The sequence below is a fragment of the Callospermophilus lateralis genome, chromosome 13 (assembly GCF_048772815.1).
Source record: "Callospermophilus lateralis isolate mCalLat2 chromosome 13, mCalLat2.hap1, whole genome shotgun sequence".
Taxonomy (NCBI): domain Eukaryota; kingdom Metazoa; phylum Chordata; class Mammalia; order Rodentia; family Sciuridae; genus Callospermophilus; species Callospermophilus lateralis.
In genome coordinates, this window is record NC_135317.1 from 51,461,277 (window position 1) to 51,476,520 (window position 15,244).

Here is a 15,244-nt window from a genome sequence, read left to right on the forward strand (position 1 = left end):
TTTGTTTTGTTTTGTGTACTGAGGCTCCTATTATTTGATTGTTGAACTTCCTGAATCGTTCTAATTTTTTAAATGTTTTTCTTCTTGATCTACTTTTGGAAAATTCTCTCACATTTTTTGTTTCAAAACTTCTAATGAGTTTTTCTATTTCTAGTACTATGTTTTTATGTTTAAAGAACACTTTAGTCCATTAAGGGGGTTGTTGCAATAATCCTGGCAATAGGAAAGTCTGGGAACAGGGTGGTAGTGGTGGCATGTTGAGGTGAAGTCATATCCTAGAGATGTTTGGAACGTAGAGTCAACGGAATTCATTATGTGTTGGATGTGGAATATGAGAGAATGAAAGGAGTTAAGGATGCCTCATCTTAACAGTTGGAGACTCCATCATGAGAGCCAGGAAGACGTGGGCAGAGTGGGTGTAACTGTTAGACATCCAGTGGGAATTGGTTGGTTTTGCAAGTCAGCAGTTAAGGAAAAGATTAGAAGCTAGAGACCAAAGTGTGGGATAATTTCATACCTAATATTTAACTAGGTGAGACCATCAACACACTGGGTTATGTTGTGAGTTGAGAAGAAGCGCCAGGATGGAGTCTTAGGACACTATAAGAAGTTGGAGAGAGAAGGAGCCAGAAAAGGAGACTGAGGAGTAGAGAACATTATTAGCAGGAGGAAGATAGCAGTATCTGGGATGACAAATTAAGCCGTAATATCAAGAAGAAGGAATTTATAATTTTGTCTAATCCTTCAGAGAAATGTGCATTTAGATTTCACAACATCTTAATCATTGCTGACTCAGTAGTCAGGAGGAAAACTTGGTTTGGGATAGAATTAAGAAGTAATTTGTCTCTTGTGTATTAGGCTGCTTGTAAACATTGTTGTTGTTGTAGTCAGGTGCCCATCAGCAGATGAATAGATTTTAAGAATGTGACATATATACACAATGGAGTTTTACTGAACCATAAAGAGGAATGAAATTATGGGATTTGCTAGTAAGTGGATGGAAATTGAGAATATCATGCTAGGTGAAATCCACCAGACTCAGAAAATCAGGGGTTGAATGTTTTCTCTAATATGAAGAGGCTAGAGCAAAATAAGTGGAAGAAAAAAGAGGGGGGGCAGGGTAGGGAATCAAATATCATAATGGCATAAGGAAGATCAGTGGAGTAGAAAGAGATCATGAGGGAGGGATAAGGCACAGGGAAAGGGGAGGGAATATGGAATGAGCTTAACAAAATCATGCTATGTGTATATATAAATATATCACAGGGAATTCCACCTTTGTGTATAAGTAAAAATAAATAAACAAGCAAAAGGAAGAAAAAAAGTAACTGACAGAGAGAAATGTAGACAGACATCAAGGACTAAGGATACTTTGTAGGAGGGGAAGGAATTTTATGCTCTTTTGCAGGTTTTTTTTTTGGTGGTGGTTTCTAACATCCTGGCAGAGGAATCATGTAGATCTGACCTTCATTTGTCTGTTCTTGCTTAATAGTTTATAAACTGATAAAAAGAAGCCATGAGTGCTTGTGTAGAGCTTTTTGGCATTATCTGGGTACATTGTGTCTTGGGTAACCACCAGAGTCTTTATCTTGTGGTCTTTCTTCTTGGGCTAGTGAAATTCCTGGAGACATCCAGTTTCTGGCCTGGGAATTAAATGTCAGTCATACTGTATTCTTGACCCCTCAGGGGTCAAGGGGCTGGTGAAAGTGGGGACTTCTATATTCAACATGCAGGACAACATATGGTCTCTGTGTTTTCAGAATGGTACCCTGTTCTACAACCATGGCTTTGTCCCAAGACTTTGTTTTAACTTCTCAAGAAAATCAACCTGATAGGTGGGAGGTGTTTTCAGAATGGAGATGTAACTGGTAGTTTTTATCCAGTGCTCCTTACCTCTAGTTCTCCTTCCCTTAGCTGGGCAGGTAGCTACCACCAGTGCTTTGACTTTTGTATTGGTTCTCAGCTTTTCCCCTGGCAGGTATGGATAGGTCATTTTTTTTTTTTTTTTTAGTTGTAGGTGGACACAATTCCTTTATTTTTATTTATTTTATTTTTATGTGGTGCTGAGTATAAAACCCAGTGCCTCACCCATGCTAGACAAGCACTCTACCAATGAGCCACAACCTCAGCTCCCAGATATACCATCTTAAGGTTTACTAAATCAGAGTTAGGTTTTATTTTTTATTTTTTGCTTTTGTTTTCCTTCTTTCTTTCTTCTAGTACTTATAAATTTGTCTTTTTAAAAAGTCATAGTTTTATGGCTTTTTTCCTCTCTGTAGGAGAGAATAAAATTAGATGCATGTATTAACTCTGTTATTTTAACCAAAGATGTTTCCTACCAATGTGTATATATCTCAGTTCAAATCAAATGAAGCCCTCTGGATGTTAGATGATGCCACTAAGATTTAAACTATTATTCCTTCCCTTCCAAACTGTCATTTTCATCTTTTCCACTTCAGAACTTCTTTTTTTCACATCTTGCTTGCATAAGCTCTGCCTTCAACTTATATTATACTGTAATCATTTGTTGTGGAGCATATAATCTCCAGCTCCCCAAAGTGTTTTTTAATAGGGCATTTATGAAAAAAATAATAATTTTCAGGTTAATCAAATAGCCGCTACTCCCCCTCCCACCATCATAAAGGTGAAAGTTTCTAATGCACTAAAACGTACAGTGAAATAGAATTTAACTTCACTATGTCCTCCTTTTCCCTGATTTTAAAGTCTAAAAGGTCTAAAGCTGTTTAGAGTTCCTTGAGGAGGTCTCTCCGACAACTTTGGCTCCCAGTGGCTAGGGTAAGATAATAAACCTGGACCATGTCAAATGAGAGGATGTTTCTGATCCCTGCTACTTAAGATGGGTTTCTGTTCAAACAAAAATCTTTGCTTCTCAGCAATTTTCAAGTTAGCTTTGCAATTTGCAAGTCTCAGCAGTTTGCAAGTTAACTTCATGTTAACTTTCCTTTTGACATCCAGATTCCAAATGGGGGAGAGGTGGTTTCTTTAGGCCATCATATTCTTTATCATCATATTCTCTATTTTTCAGTGAGAAGAGGGCATGGACTGTAAATGTAGGCTCTAGGTTATGCAGAGAATAAGTCTTGGAGACAGTTGACTTCAGACCCCACTAGGTCTCACAGCCTTCTAGTCCTGTCCATATGTATGACATGACACATTATTATCTGTGGGTTTAGCTTCTGCTAATGCCACTTCTCTTCCCACACGCCATAGCCAAAATCAGTATTGATGGTTTTGCTGTGGGTTCTTGTTTAATCTCCCATGTTACTGTCAGTACAAGAAAAATTGTCATCCTTTTTGCAGAGATTATTTCCAACCTGGTTTGTCTAAAACCTCTTAATCAAGATTCATGTTAGGACAATATTAGAACATTTTCTGTAGAGAAATGTGAGAAGGACCATAATAATAACATAATAGTAAATATCTCCTGAGCATTTGCTTTGTGTGTGGCACTGTTTATGGACATTTTACTTGTTTTTTTTTTTTAATTTGTTGGTTTTGTTTTCATTTTCTTTGAGATGTGCTTCACACTCCCAGGCTCAAATGATCCTTCCACCTCAGCTTCTTGAATTCTGGAAGTACAGACTTGTGTCACCATGTCTGGCTTTATTTGTATTACTCAATCTCCTGCCAGAACCCTGTAGAGTACATGATCTTATTAAGTTTGTTTAGCAGAGGAGAAAATTCAGAAGTTGTAGGTTATACAGAAAATAAGTCCTGGAGCCAATTGACTTCATGCCCCAGTATCTCAGTGCCTTCTAGTTCTGTCCATCAGATGACAGTGTGACATGACATTATTATCTTTGTGTTCTGTGTTTTTGAACTCCGATGACTGCCAGAGTGAAGTTATTTGTTTATGAAGGGATAATCTGATTGGTGTCCAGGAATGCTCAGTTTGTCCAGTAATATTAAGGTTAAAGTTAATTTTCAGGAATTACTTACCTCAGTCTATTTCAAGCTTTCGATAACCAAGGAAAATCTTTTTCCAAGGCCCTTCTATACCAGGTTCTTCTATATACAATCATGCAATTGTAATAGAAGGGTCTGTCCACATTATCTTGTGTGCATCTACACATCTATTGTATCTCATTTCATCTCTATGGCAATTAGTAATTTTGGCTGATTTGATTGGCTAGGCCTATATGAGAAGCCCACTTTCCGACTAGTACATTTCTATCCACTGAGTCCTGATGCTTTCTTGTGTCCTCTGTCGAAATAGAGCCTAGAAGGAAAGTAAAGACATTTATATTAAATAAAATCATTACAGGTTAGAGAGAAAGAGAGAATCACAAGTTGGAACTTGAAGTCTAAGGGACAAAGAGCCACAGGTCAACAACATGGGAGGGCGGTTAACCTCTTGGTCCCCAAATATCCCCACCTCTTGTTATTTGTGCCTGTGGGTAATTCCTTTCCTATGTGTTAACTGGACCTCGTGACTTAAAATGAATATAATATAATGTAATATAACAGAGGTGACAGGTTATAACCACCAAGATTAGTTTACATAAAGAGGAGGGTCTGTCTTGTGATCCCTTTCTCTCTCACTCTAAAAACTGCCTTGTCTTGAACAGTCCTGTGGAGAAAACCATCTGGGCCACATGGTTTTCCAACCAGTAGGGAGGGATAAGATGCTGAGGCTCTCAGCCTGCAGAACTCAACCCCCAAAGAGTGAGCTTAAAGGTCCTCCTACAGAGTCTTCAGATGAGAATATGGCTCTGGCCAACACATATGTGACTGCAGTTTTTTTATTTTTTATTTTATTTTATTTTTTATGGGAAACTTTGAGATGATAAATGTATTCTTAAGCTTTAGTGTAGCTTATTTTGCAAAAATGAATAAATAATAAATCTGACAATAAATACCATGAGATTTTCTAGTTGGCAGCAGATCTTTTTATCCACTTTAACAAATCACACAGGAAGGATTAAGGGAGGAGACTACAGTGACTGGGATAGCATTCAGGGCTAATGGAAGGAAGGGACCATCTATGCAGCTTGGAAACTGTTCCAGTCCTATCCCATCCAGTAGATCCCTGAGTACAAACAAATAAACAAACAAAAAGAACCCATAAAAGTTGGAGAAAGTCAGGCACTAGCAGGTTCAATGGTTTAAGATGTTGCATTCAACAAGAATGTATATCACATCATGTTGAAAATTAAAGCAAACTACTTCAACTGGCTACTGAAATATGTAAAAGTTTTGCAAAGTTGGCTAATAATGTGTTTTGTTTGAAAAAAATTTCTTTTAAGGCAAGTTCTTAAAATATGTTCCTTTTCTTTCTGTGCAGTTATTTGTAAGCACAGAGACAGGAATGTCATGCAGACATTCAGGAAGATATGTTGCTTTGCTTTCTGATCTGGTGGTGATATATCCTCTTAGTAGGTTTGAATGAGACACTGTCCCATGTTTCTGATGCTGAAGAAGGCAGGACATGGTAATTGCAAGACCAAATGGCAGAGAATGAACAGTGGATTGTCATCTGCTTGCGAATAATGTCATGTGTCTAGTGAAAGATTGTTTCCTACCTTGGTCTATAGTCCTTGGTTGCTTTTTAATTTCTCTTTCCTTAATTCATTTTATATCCTATAATATCTTAACATTAAAAGGGATTTTCTTTCTATTTGGACATTTTATTTTGAGGCATATTTTATATTTTAGGTTAACTATTCAAGTTCCAAAATGAGCTTTTTCACTCTTCATTTTGTACCACTATTGTTTAATAATAATGGCTTTGGGTCTTACTGAACTCATGCCTGTGGAGTTCATGAAAGGAAGAGGTATTTTTGCACTTCACTTTTGATTTTTAAAAGCAAATATTTAATCCTGAACCTAATTTTAAGCTAGCACGTTTCCGGTTCTGACTCTAGTTTCTAACCAATGTATTAAAAAATAATACACATTTTAAACTTAATTATACAAATGATTCTAAGGCTTTTTGAATTATCCTTCTATCAATAACATTATCTATTTTCTCTTTTTTTTCTTTAAAAAATTTTTTTATTAGTTGCTCAAGACAATACAATGATCTTGACTTAACATTACCTATTTTCTCCACATGATAAACATATGCTATAAACAAAAGTTATATCTCACCTAAGAAAGTCTCAGAGAAGCTTAGTGTCTTGATTAAAGATGTACAGGGGGTTGGGGATGTGGCTCAAGTGGTAGCGTGCTCGCCTGGCATGCATGGGGCGTGGGTTCGATCCTCAGCAAAACATACAAACAAAGATGTTGTGTCCACCAAAAACTAAAAAATAAATATTAAAATTCTCTCTCTCTCTCAAAAAAAAAAAAAAGATGCATGGCCTGTTGTATGAGAGCTTGAAAGAGTAGTGTTCTATTTCTCAACATTTAGCACGTCATCGGTATTTTATAAAATTTTAGGCTAAAAATAAAATTTCTATCCATCTTATTCTCGAGTGATTATTAACACATGGTCATTTATAAATTGCTTAAAGAAGAGGTTAACACCTCTGCTAATTTTAATCCTGGAAAGTTAGCACATTTGAGAAATGAATACTCTTAATGTGCACAAAGGGTCAGTGTTTCCTTTTAATGCCTCCTGTTTTCTTGCACCCTTCTACATAAAAACAGAACAGATGCTTCCTGCTTTCTGGTTAAATCTGAATATATAAATATATGTTTATACATATATGCATATATATTTGAAAAATGATTAAAAGCAAATTATGGACTTGTTTGTAGGTTGAGAAGAAGTGGCAATGACGTGACACACAGACAATGATAGGTGTTCCTGAAATGTTTTAATGAGAAGGAAATAGATGTGAAATAGATGTGGCTTCTAATCTGAACTATAATCCCAGTAGCACTTAGTTGAATATTAGAGGATAAAATAATCTGAATTAAATATCACTGAATGTCCTGAATTCCAGGCTTATTTATGTTCTAAAGTCTAGTCTTCACTTAATAGTTTAAAGGCTTGATAATTACATGGTAGTGTATAGTGAACAATACCCAACAGCCATATGTCAGGTTGTACATTTGGTTCTAATATTTCATCATTCAGGTAAAAGTGCATCCCTCAATAGAAATAGTTGGATTTTTTTTTCTCTTTGATCCATGAGGATTCAACTTTGAATTTGGTAATAAGGCTTATTAGAGTCCAAAGGAGCTCCTAAAAGTTGAAGTTGGGGGCTGGGGATGTGGCTCAAGCGGTAGCGCGCTTGCCTGGCATGCGTGCGGCCCGGGTTCGATCCTCAGCACCACATACAAACAAAGATGTTGTGTCCGCTGAGAACTAAAAAATAAATATTAAAAAATTCTCTCTCTCTCTCTCTCTCTCTCTCTCTCTCTCTCTCTCTCTCTCTCTCTCTCCCTCTCTCTTTAAAAAAAAAAATGTTGAAGTTGGGTTAAAAACATTTCACATGAAAAAAGGAATTAGCCAACTACACGCCAAACTTTTTATTATTGTTATTACCTTTGGTTGCCATGAATACCCAAGATCAAAATTTGCTAATGTTTTCTGGTATTTACCCCGCAATACACTATCTAAAAATTATTAAATACTTACTTGAAGTAATGTAACAGCAAATAAAATTTAAATTTAAACAGTTTATTCAATTCCATGTTCTACATTCTTTTTACATCAGTGAACTATACCTCTTAGAAATAGTGTTCCTTTTTGAGCCATTATTATCTTGATATAATTGCAATACTTAGATGTTTAACTCCCTAAACAAGACTGAAATTTTGGACCTGGAAATGAGAATTCTTTGAATCTTTTACCACTTTTTATATTTGTGTGTGTGTGTGTGTGTGTGTGTGTGTGTGTGTGTGTGTGTATTTGTTTATTTTGTGTGTGGTGGTGGTAGGTTTGCTGGGGATTTAACCCAGGGCCTCTCGTGTGAGAGGTGAGCAAAACCTGCACCTCCAACCATATATATGTGTATGTATGGAGATATATATATATATAAAATATATATATATATATATATATATATATATATATATATATATATATATATATATATGTATTTTTTTCTATTAGCGTGATTGTAACTAGAAATCTGATTGGAGTTTTCTCAGCTGTCTGCAGACTTTCAGGACTTGAAAATTAAGCACATTCCCACCCCATAGCTCTAATCTCAACTTATTATTTTGCAATTAACTGTTAACATTTCTAGTAAACTAGTATAGTCTTTGATGTATAGGAAACACTTGACATTTTCTGAATACTTTGGTGAATGCATTATCTAATTTCCTTCATTTTAAACCTGAATCAATTGAAAATGCACCACCTACCTAATCACAGGTTTAAGGGAGGGAGCAGTAGAAGACATTACTAAAAATCTAGTAACATTAATTTTAATCTATGTCCTGTATTCTGAAATGTTCACAGATGCTTTTTAAATTGGGGAAGTCTGGCACTTCAATAACCTTAATCTTTCTCAAATTACATATTTATATCTGTTTCCTTCCTAGAACTCCCATCTCTGTCTCCATTCATCTCTGGGAAGCTAATTTTCCTTTCTTTTCAGCTACATAAGGATGACTATATTGTATCCTCAACACTGCTGATGCCCATTGGAATGGAGTTAACATCTCTTAAATATGAAGCAAACTAAGAGAAAATTGTGTGGAGAAATAGTAATTGTGTGGAATATCTCCAGTGAGATTTTCTGTGCATAAATAAAAAATGAGGTTTCATGGGTTAGGATTTTTTGAAAAGTCATTTAGGAACATATGACATTTAAAATTTTTCTTGTAGGTACACAACATTTCATGAAAGAAAAAGATATGAAATCTCAGCATTTTCACAAGTTTCATGTGCAGAAAACTTGTAGTGATAATAGTATGTTTTTAAAAATGATGGATATAGTCAAATGACAAACATATCTTTTATGAGTTTTGTTTAAATATGAATGATTTTGTTGTGTAGTTTTTCCATGTTCTAAGGATGAAATCTTAAACTAAATTGACTATTGACATTTCCTTCATAATTTTCCAACCAATCTCTCTTTACGTCACTAAAGGAATACAGAAAATTACTGGACTATTACCTAACTAATGAATTCTCAAGCCAGAAATTTTGTTTCACTTAGCATTTTTTTTTTTTAGCTCTAGACCCTGCATAAATCTAAAGAAGATAAATCCATACATGAATTTGCTGTCTTTATTAGCTTTGTTTCATTTTGTTTTGCATTTTGTTACATATTTCCCCAACAAAAATTACTAGTTAATCTCTTTAATTTTTCAAGTATAGTCACATTTAGTTGGACTAGATATTTGCTACATTGAAACATTAAACAGTTTGTGCTGTGCCTGACAAGGTCTAAGGAATAAGAAGATTCGTGTGAGAATTGCAAATTCTTATATTTATATTGGAGGCCTATTTTTTATATTGAGATAGTGGCTTATTATTAGGGTGGAAGTATCATATTCTACTTGGTATAATTGTTGGTGAATCTGGGCTCTGTTCCCAGAAATGCTAAATTACCTTGGTTAGATTTCTCATCCATTCTGTTCTTCCATTTCCCACTTTTATTTCTTAATTTTTTCTTGGAATTTTGCCAGAGTCAACTGGGAAATGTCTCGTGTGTACTTCAAGCTTTGAGAGAAGAAACATGGTAAAATGCCTCAGTTATCAAAATAAATATATCCAATTTGTGATTATCCACATTATAATTTTTCTCTTGGAAATCTTTAATCCATCAAGAGGTTCCCTGGCTACTTGGCAGAAATCCATCTGGGCAAATGTAACGTCTTTCTACCTAATGTGTATGTGGGAAATGCAGAATGATTTTGGTTAATCTATGCTTAAACCGAGTAATAGGCCACATGTACCCCCCAAATATACCACAATACTTCCAGGCCAAGAAATGCATTTAAAGAATATATTCTTGGTTTCCTGATTGTCTATTCTGCTTCTTCCTTGTATAATCATGGGTAGTTTTTATTTATTTTTTGATGCTTTTTAAAATTTTTATTTATTTGTATTAGTCCTTTTTAGTTAAACATAACATTAGGATTCATTTTGGCATTATTATAAAAGAATGGAATAAAATTTTCTCTACTTGAGTCCCTAGCATTTCCTCTTTCCTCTTCCTCCTCCCTCCCCATTTCCTTCATTGTACTCTACTGATCTACTTGCTATTTACTTATAGTTTTTTATTATTATTATTATTCATGGTGGTATATTCACATATGTTAGGTCAGATTCATTCCACTGATGTTCCCTTATTCTGTCCCTCCTCCCTCCCCCACAATTCCCCTCCTTCACTGATCTTTCTTCGGTTTTGATGGAATCATGGGTTGCTGTATTTTAAGAAAAGATTTTTAATGATGAATCTGCACTAATTTCAATACCAATATTATGGTCCTTTTTTTTAAAAAAATATTTTTTTAGTTGTCCATGGATCTTTATTGTATTTATTTATATGTGGTGCTGAGAATCAGACTCAGTGCTTCACATATGCTAGGCAAGCACTCTATCGCTGAGCCACAACCTCAGCCCTCATTGTCCTTTGATTATAACAATTCAAGGAATTATAACAGGAAATACATCTGTCTTTTCTATACCATGTCTGTCAGTTTAGTGATTAGATTTACCCATTGTGCAAGGTTTTAGGTAAATTGGCAAGTATAAATATTTATTGGTACAAAACTAGGACATAGCAGTTTTAGGAATGATTTATCCATTTCTGGTACTAAGCAGAGATTTTTCAAATTTATTTAGATGGACAATGAAAGACAGCTTCTCTCTGACCTTTGACTGGGCCATATTCATTTTAATATTTGAAGAACAAGTGAAAGCCTTAACATTTGACATCTGGACCATTGAAATTCTTGAAACATGGTCTCTGGAGTGGGATAAGTGGAAGCATTGAAATAAGCCCTCTGACTGCTTCAATGAACTTTATTGCCTGAGCTGGCCAAACATCTTTTCACAGCAGGCTTATGGCAATTTATATTCTTTTCCTTTGTCTTTTTTTTTCTCCCACAGCTGTTGTGAACTTGGACAACTCAGTGGTTGACCTGGAGACTCTTCAAGCTCTCTATGAGAATGTGAGTAATAGAAGGAATTTTATGTGTGAGTATATAAAGCATATATAATACATGTCTGCACATGTGGGCTGGTTGTGTTAGTGTCCTTTAAGGAAATTTGATCTGGGAGCAGTGAGTTTTTCTAAGTGGCAGTTTGTTACAGTATTTTCTGGGAGCATATTATGAAAATGTGTGATCTTATGGTTTTAAAGATTGTGATTCAAAACATGTTACTTATGAGATCACTCGTTTCCTCTTCTGAAATAATAGTCAATGCTTATTCAGGAGCTAATTTAGGTTAACAATAATTCTGTGCCCTTTACACACACAGTGTTAAAATTTAAAAATATTTAATTGACAAAGTTCATGTAGAGTATGGTGATTTAATATATACATATGCATTATATAATGGTTACCAGAATCATATTAGCACATCTTTTAGTGTACAATAGGTCCCCAGAACTTAGTCACTTTATAACTGAAAGTTTATACCTTTTAGCCAAAAAGTATTACCCTTCTTTGCTGACTTCTCCACCCCTGTGCAACTATTGTTATACTGCTGCTTCTATGAATTCAAGTTTTATAGATTGTCTTTCATGTCTGGCTTATTTCACTTAGCATAATTTTCACCAGGTTCTTCTGTGTTTTTGCAAATGGCAAGATTTTTTTTAATGGCTTAATAATATTACGTTACATATATGTACAATAATATCCTTATCCATTTATCAATGTCACTTAGGTTGTTCTCATATTTTGGCTAATGTGAATAATGCTGCAGTGAATACAGGGGTGTAGCTATTTATTTTACATACTAGTTCATTTCCTTTAGATACATACGAAGAAGTGAAATTGCTGGACAAAATATAAGTTCTGCTTTTGTTTGTTCAAGAACCTCCATGTTGTTTTCCTAATGACTGTACCAGTTTATATTCCCACCAATAGTGTGCAAGAGTTGCCTTTATTTTCACATTTTCATCATCCTAAGCATTATCTCATTGTGGCTTCGATTTGCATCTCCCTAATGATCTATAGGCAGGTGCTCTAATTATCCCTATTTTACACATTAGGAAAAAGACACAGGTTATATGACTTCACAAGGTCACCCAGCTAGTATGTACCCACAATTTACTTCACCAAGTGGCAGCACATTTTAGCTTTTCTTGTGTATAGCTCTTTTCCTTAAAAAGTGGCAAAAGAAATAGGGTATTAGAGGTAAATAATCACAGCATGATAATCAGTGACTTTTTTTAGAAGTACAGTCTCTGCAATCATAAATTATCAAATGGTTTTAGCAAAGATATGGCATTAGCTATATTGCTCTATGGAATAAGAAAGCAATGTCCATTTCAGTTTTTTAAATTATTTTTAGGAAAATGTCTCAGTGTGATCCTATTTTGTCTTGAATTGTCTATAATTCATTATTCAATTTTTTTTCTGCTGTTGCCTATAATCTTCATGATATTTAAGGCTTTATGCTCTTTTGCATTCTTGACTTTTCTGTCTCAAGTCAAAAGATTTCCTGGTTCTGGGAGTTACACATGATGGACAGGATATAGGTGGTTTTTTCTGACCACTACATTGAGGACTGTGTATTCAACCTCCTTGTCCACTCCTGAATTTGTTCCCTTTAAAACATATGTATGTAGGGTCTTCCTTGTGAAATTGAGATCTTTGGAAGAGAATATTTCTCATGGTGCATCATACCGTCATCAACCAAGCACAGAGTAGTTACCCAGAAAGCACTGTGAGCATATGTGTCCAGTGAGACCCAGTCATGAAAAGGACTGAGTTAACTATCATATAGTTATCAGCTGTAAAAACTGAAAGAAAAAAAAAAAGAAAGCAATCATGTATTCAGTATATTAGTGTTCCAGTGAAATGAGTATTTAAAACAACCATTTGGAGGTACAGAGTTTCTATTTTGTGGGCCATATGGAAAAAGTGAGGAAATACTATAAGAAAGTAATTTCTTTTTTTTTTTTTTTTTAAAGAGAGAGTGAGGGAGAGAGAGAGAGAGAGAGAGAGAGAGAGAGAGAGAGAGAGAGAGAGAGAGAGAGAATTTTAATATTTATCTTTTAGTTATTGGTGGACACAACATCTTTGTTTTGTATGTGGTGCTGAGGACCGAACCCGGGCCGCACGCATGCCAGGCGAGCGCACTACTACTTGAGCCACATCCCCAGCCCCTAAGAAAGTAATTTCTAATGCAGATCATAATGAGCTAAGATGTTGGATGTTGTGTGTATCTATCTATCCTGCATATATATTATATATATGTGAATAAATGTCTTATTTAAACCTGGCATATCCATGTGTATAAATATATATTGAAAATCATTATAGGACATTGAGGACAAGTATATTTATAAATATGTTTATTTTATTCTGATTTAGAATATTTTATTTAGTAGTTTTTAACTTTTTAAAGTAATTTAATTTTATAAAGTATAAATTTCTGACTCATGACAAGCTCTGTAGCTACTTAGAATGCATCTAAGTTCTTCAAAAAAACCTTTTCAGTGCAATTTTTTTTTAAGTTTTATGGTAAGAGGCAATTTATAATTATATATATTTGTGAAGTAAAAAATAATGTTGATTTGTGAATAAAATGTAGAATAATTATATCAAGCTAATTAATATAACCATCATCTCAAATACTTTTTTGTGGTAAGAACATTAGAAATGTAGTCTCTTAGCTTGCTCACTCGCAGGCTCTCTCTCTCTCTCTCTCTCTCTCTCTCTCTCTCTCTCATACGTGTGTGTGTGTGTGTGTGTGTGTGTGTGTGTGTGTGTGTGTGTGTTGGTACTGGGGATTGAACAAAGGGGTGCTTAACCACTGAGCCACACCCCCCAGACCTTTTTTATATTTTATTTAGAAGAAATGTCTCATTAAGTTGCTTAGAGCTTGCTAAGTTGCTGAGGCTGGCTTTGAACTTATGATCCTCCTGCCTCAGCCTCCTGGGCTGCTAGGATTACAAGCATGAGCCACTTCTTAGCAATGTTTAAATGCATAGTATTTTTTACTATATTTTCACAGTGTATAATATATCTAAAATGATCTTATTACTGCTGTTTAAATGAGTCTTTGCATTTTCTGATCATCATCTTCACATTATCCCCACAATGCTGTCCTGGCAACTACCATTCTACTTTCTACTTCTTTGAGTTCTTAGATTCCACATGCAAATAATAGCAGCAGCATTTTTCTTTTTGTGCCTGTCTTATTTCACTTACTTAGGATAATGTTGTTCAGTTCCATCCATTTTGTTTTAAATGAAAAAAATTATTTGAAGACTGAGTAGTATTCACTGTGTATATGTACCACATTTTCTTTTTTGTCTCATTGGGGGAACTTAGGTTGATTTTTTTTTTCCCTTGGTATGGTAAATACTGCTGCAGTGAACATGGGTACCAGGATCTCCTCAACATGATGATTTCAAATCTTTTGGGTGTATAAACAGAAGTAGGATATCTGGATCATAGGGTAATTCTATTTCTAGTTTTTTGTTGATGTTTGTGTTTTGTGGTTTTGGGGATTGAAGCTACAGCCTGGATACCTGCTAGGCAAACACTCCACCACTGACACCATCAGCTCTATTTTTAGTTTTATCAAGGAACATCCATACAAGTTTTCCATATTGGTTGTACTAATTTATATACCCACCAACAGTATACAGGAGTTCCCTTTTTTCTATGTCCCCACTAACAGATGTTTTTATTTTGGTTTTTAAAATCATAGCTATTCTGACAGCTGTGAAATGATCTACATTGTGGTTTAAGTTTGCATTTCTCTAACGTTGAGTGGTGTTTTGGATAAATTTGATGCCTTTTTTGTCTCCTTTTTGGGGAAGAAGATATCTTGCCCATTGTTTTAGTTGGATTTTTTTTTCTCTTTCTATAAAGTTCTGTTCATATTTTGGCTAATAAATATTCCTCCTTCCACATTTTATGTTTTTGATGTTAGAATTTATATCACTTCATAGTATGTATCTGTTGAAAAGTTATATTAACTACAATTGTTATTAATAGTTTTAGCTTTTAATGATCATACTATGGATACAGTTGCACACATCATTTAAAAACTTGGAGGATTCTGATTATGGCTCTGTGTTATCTATATTACTGAATTTTCTGCTTTTTGCATGATTTATGTTACTAATTAGCAAAATTTTATTTCAGCTTAAAGAAGTTTTTTGGACAGTTCATATATGGGAGGTCTAGT

General features: G+C 34.7%; 1 protein-coding gene across 1 annotated transcript in view; it reads left to right on the top strand.

Moving 5' to 3' along the window:
* Fmn2 (formin 2) overlaps nucleotides 1-15,244 on the top strand; it is a 359,014-nt gene that overhangs the window by 168,865 nt on the left and 174,905 nt on the right. Inside the window, exon 6 of the mRNA XM_076832359.1 lies at nucleotides 10,982-11,043. Within this exon, the coding sequence (XP_076688474.1) occupies nucleotides 10,982-11,043 (62 nt within the window). The remainder of the gene's footprint in view (nucleotides 1-10,981; nucleotides 11,044-15,244) is intronic.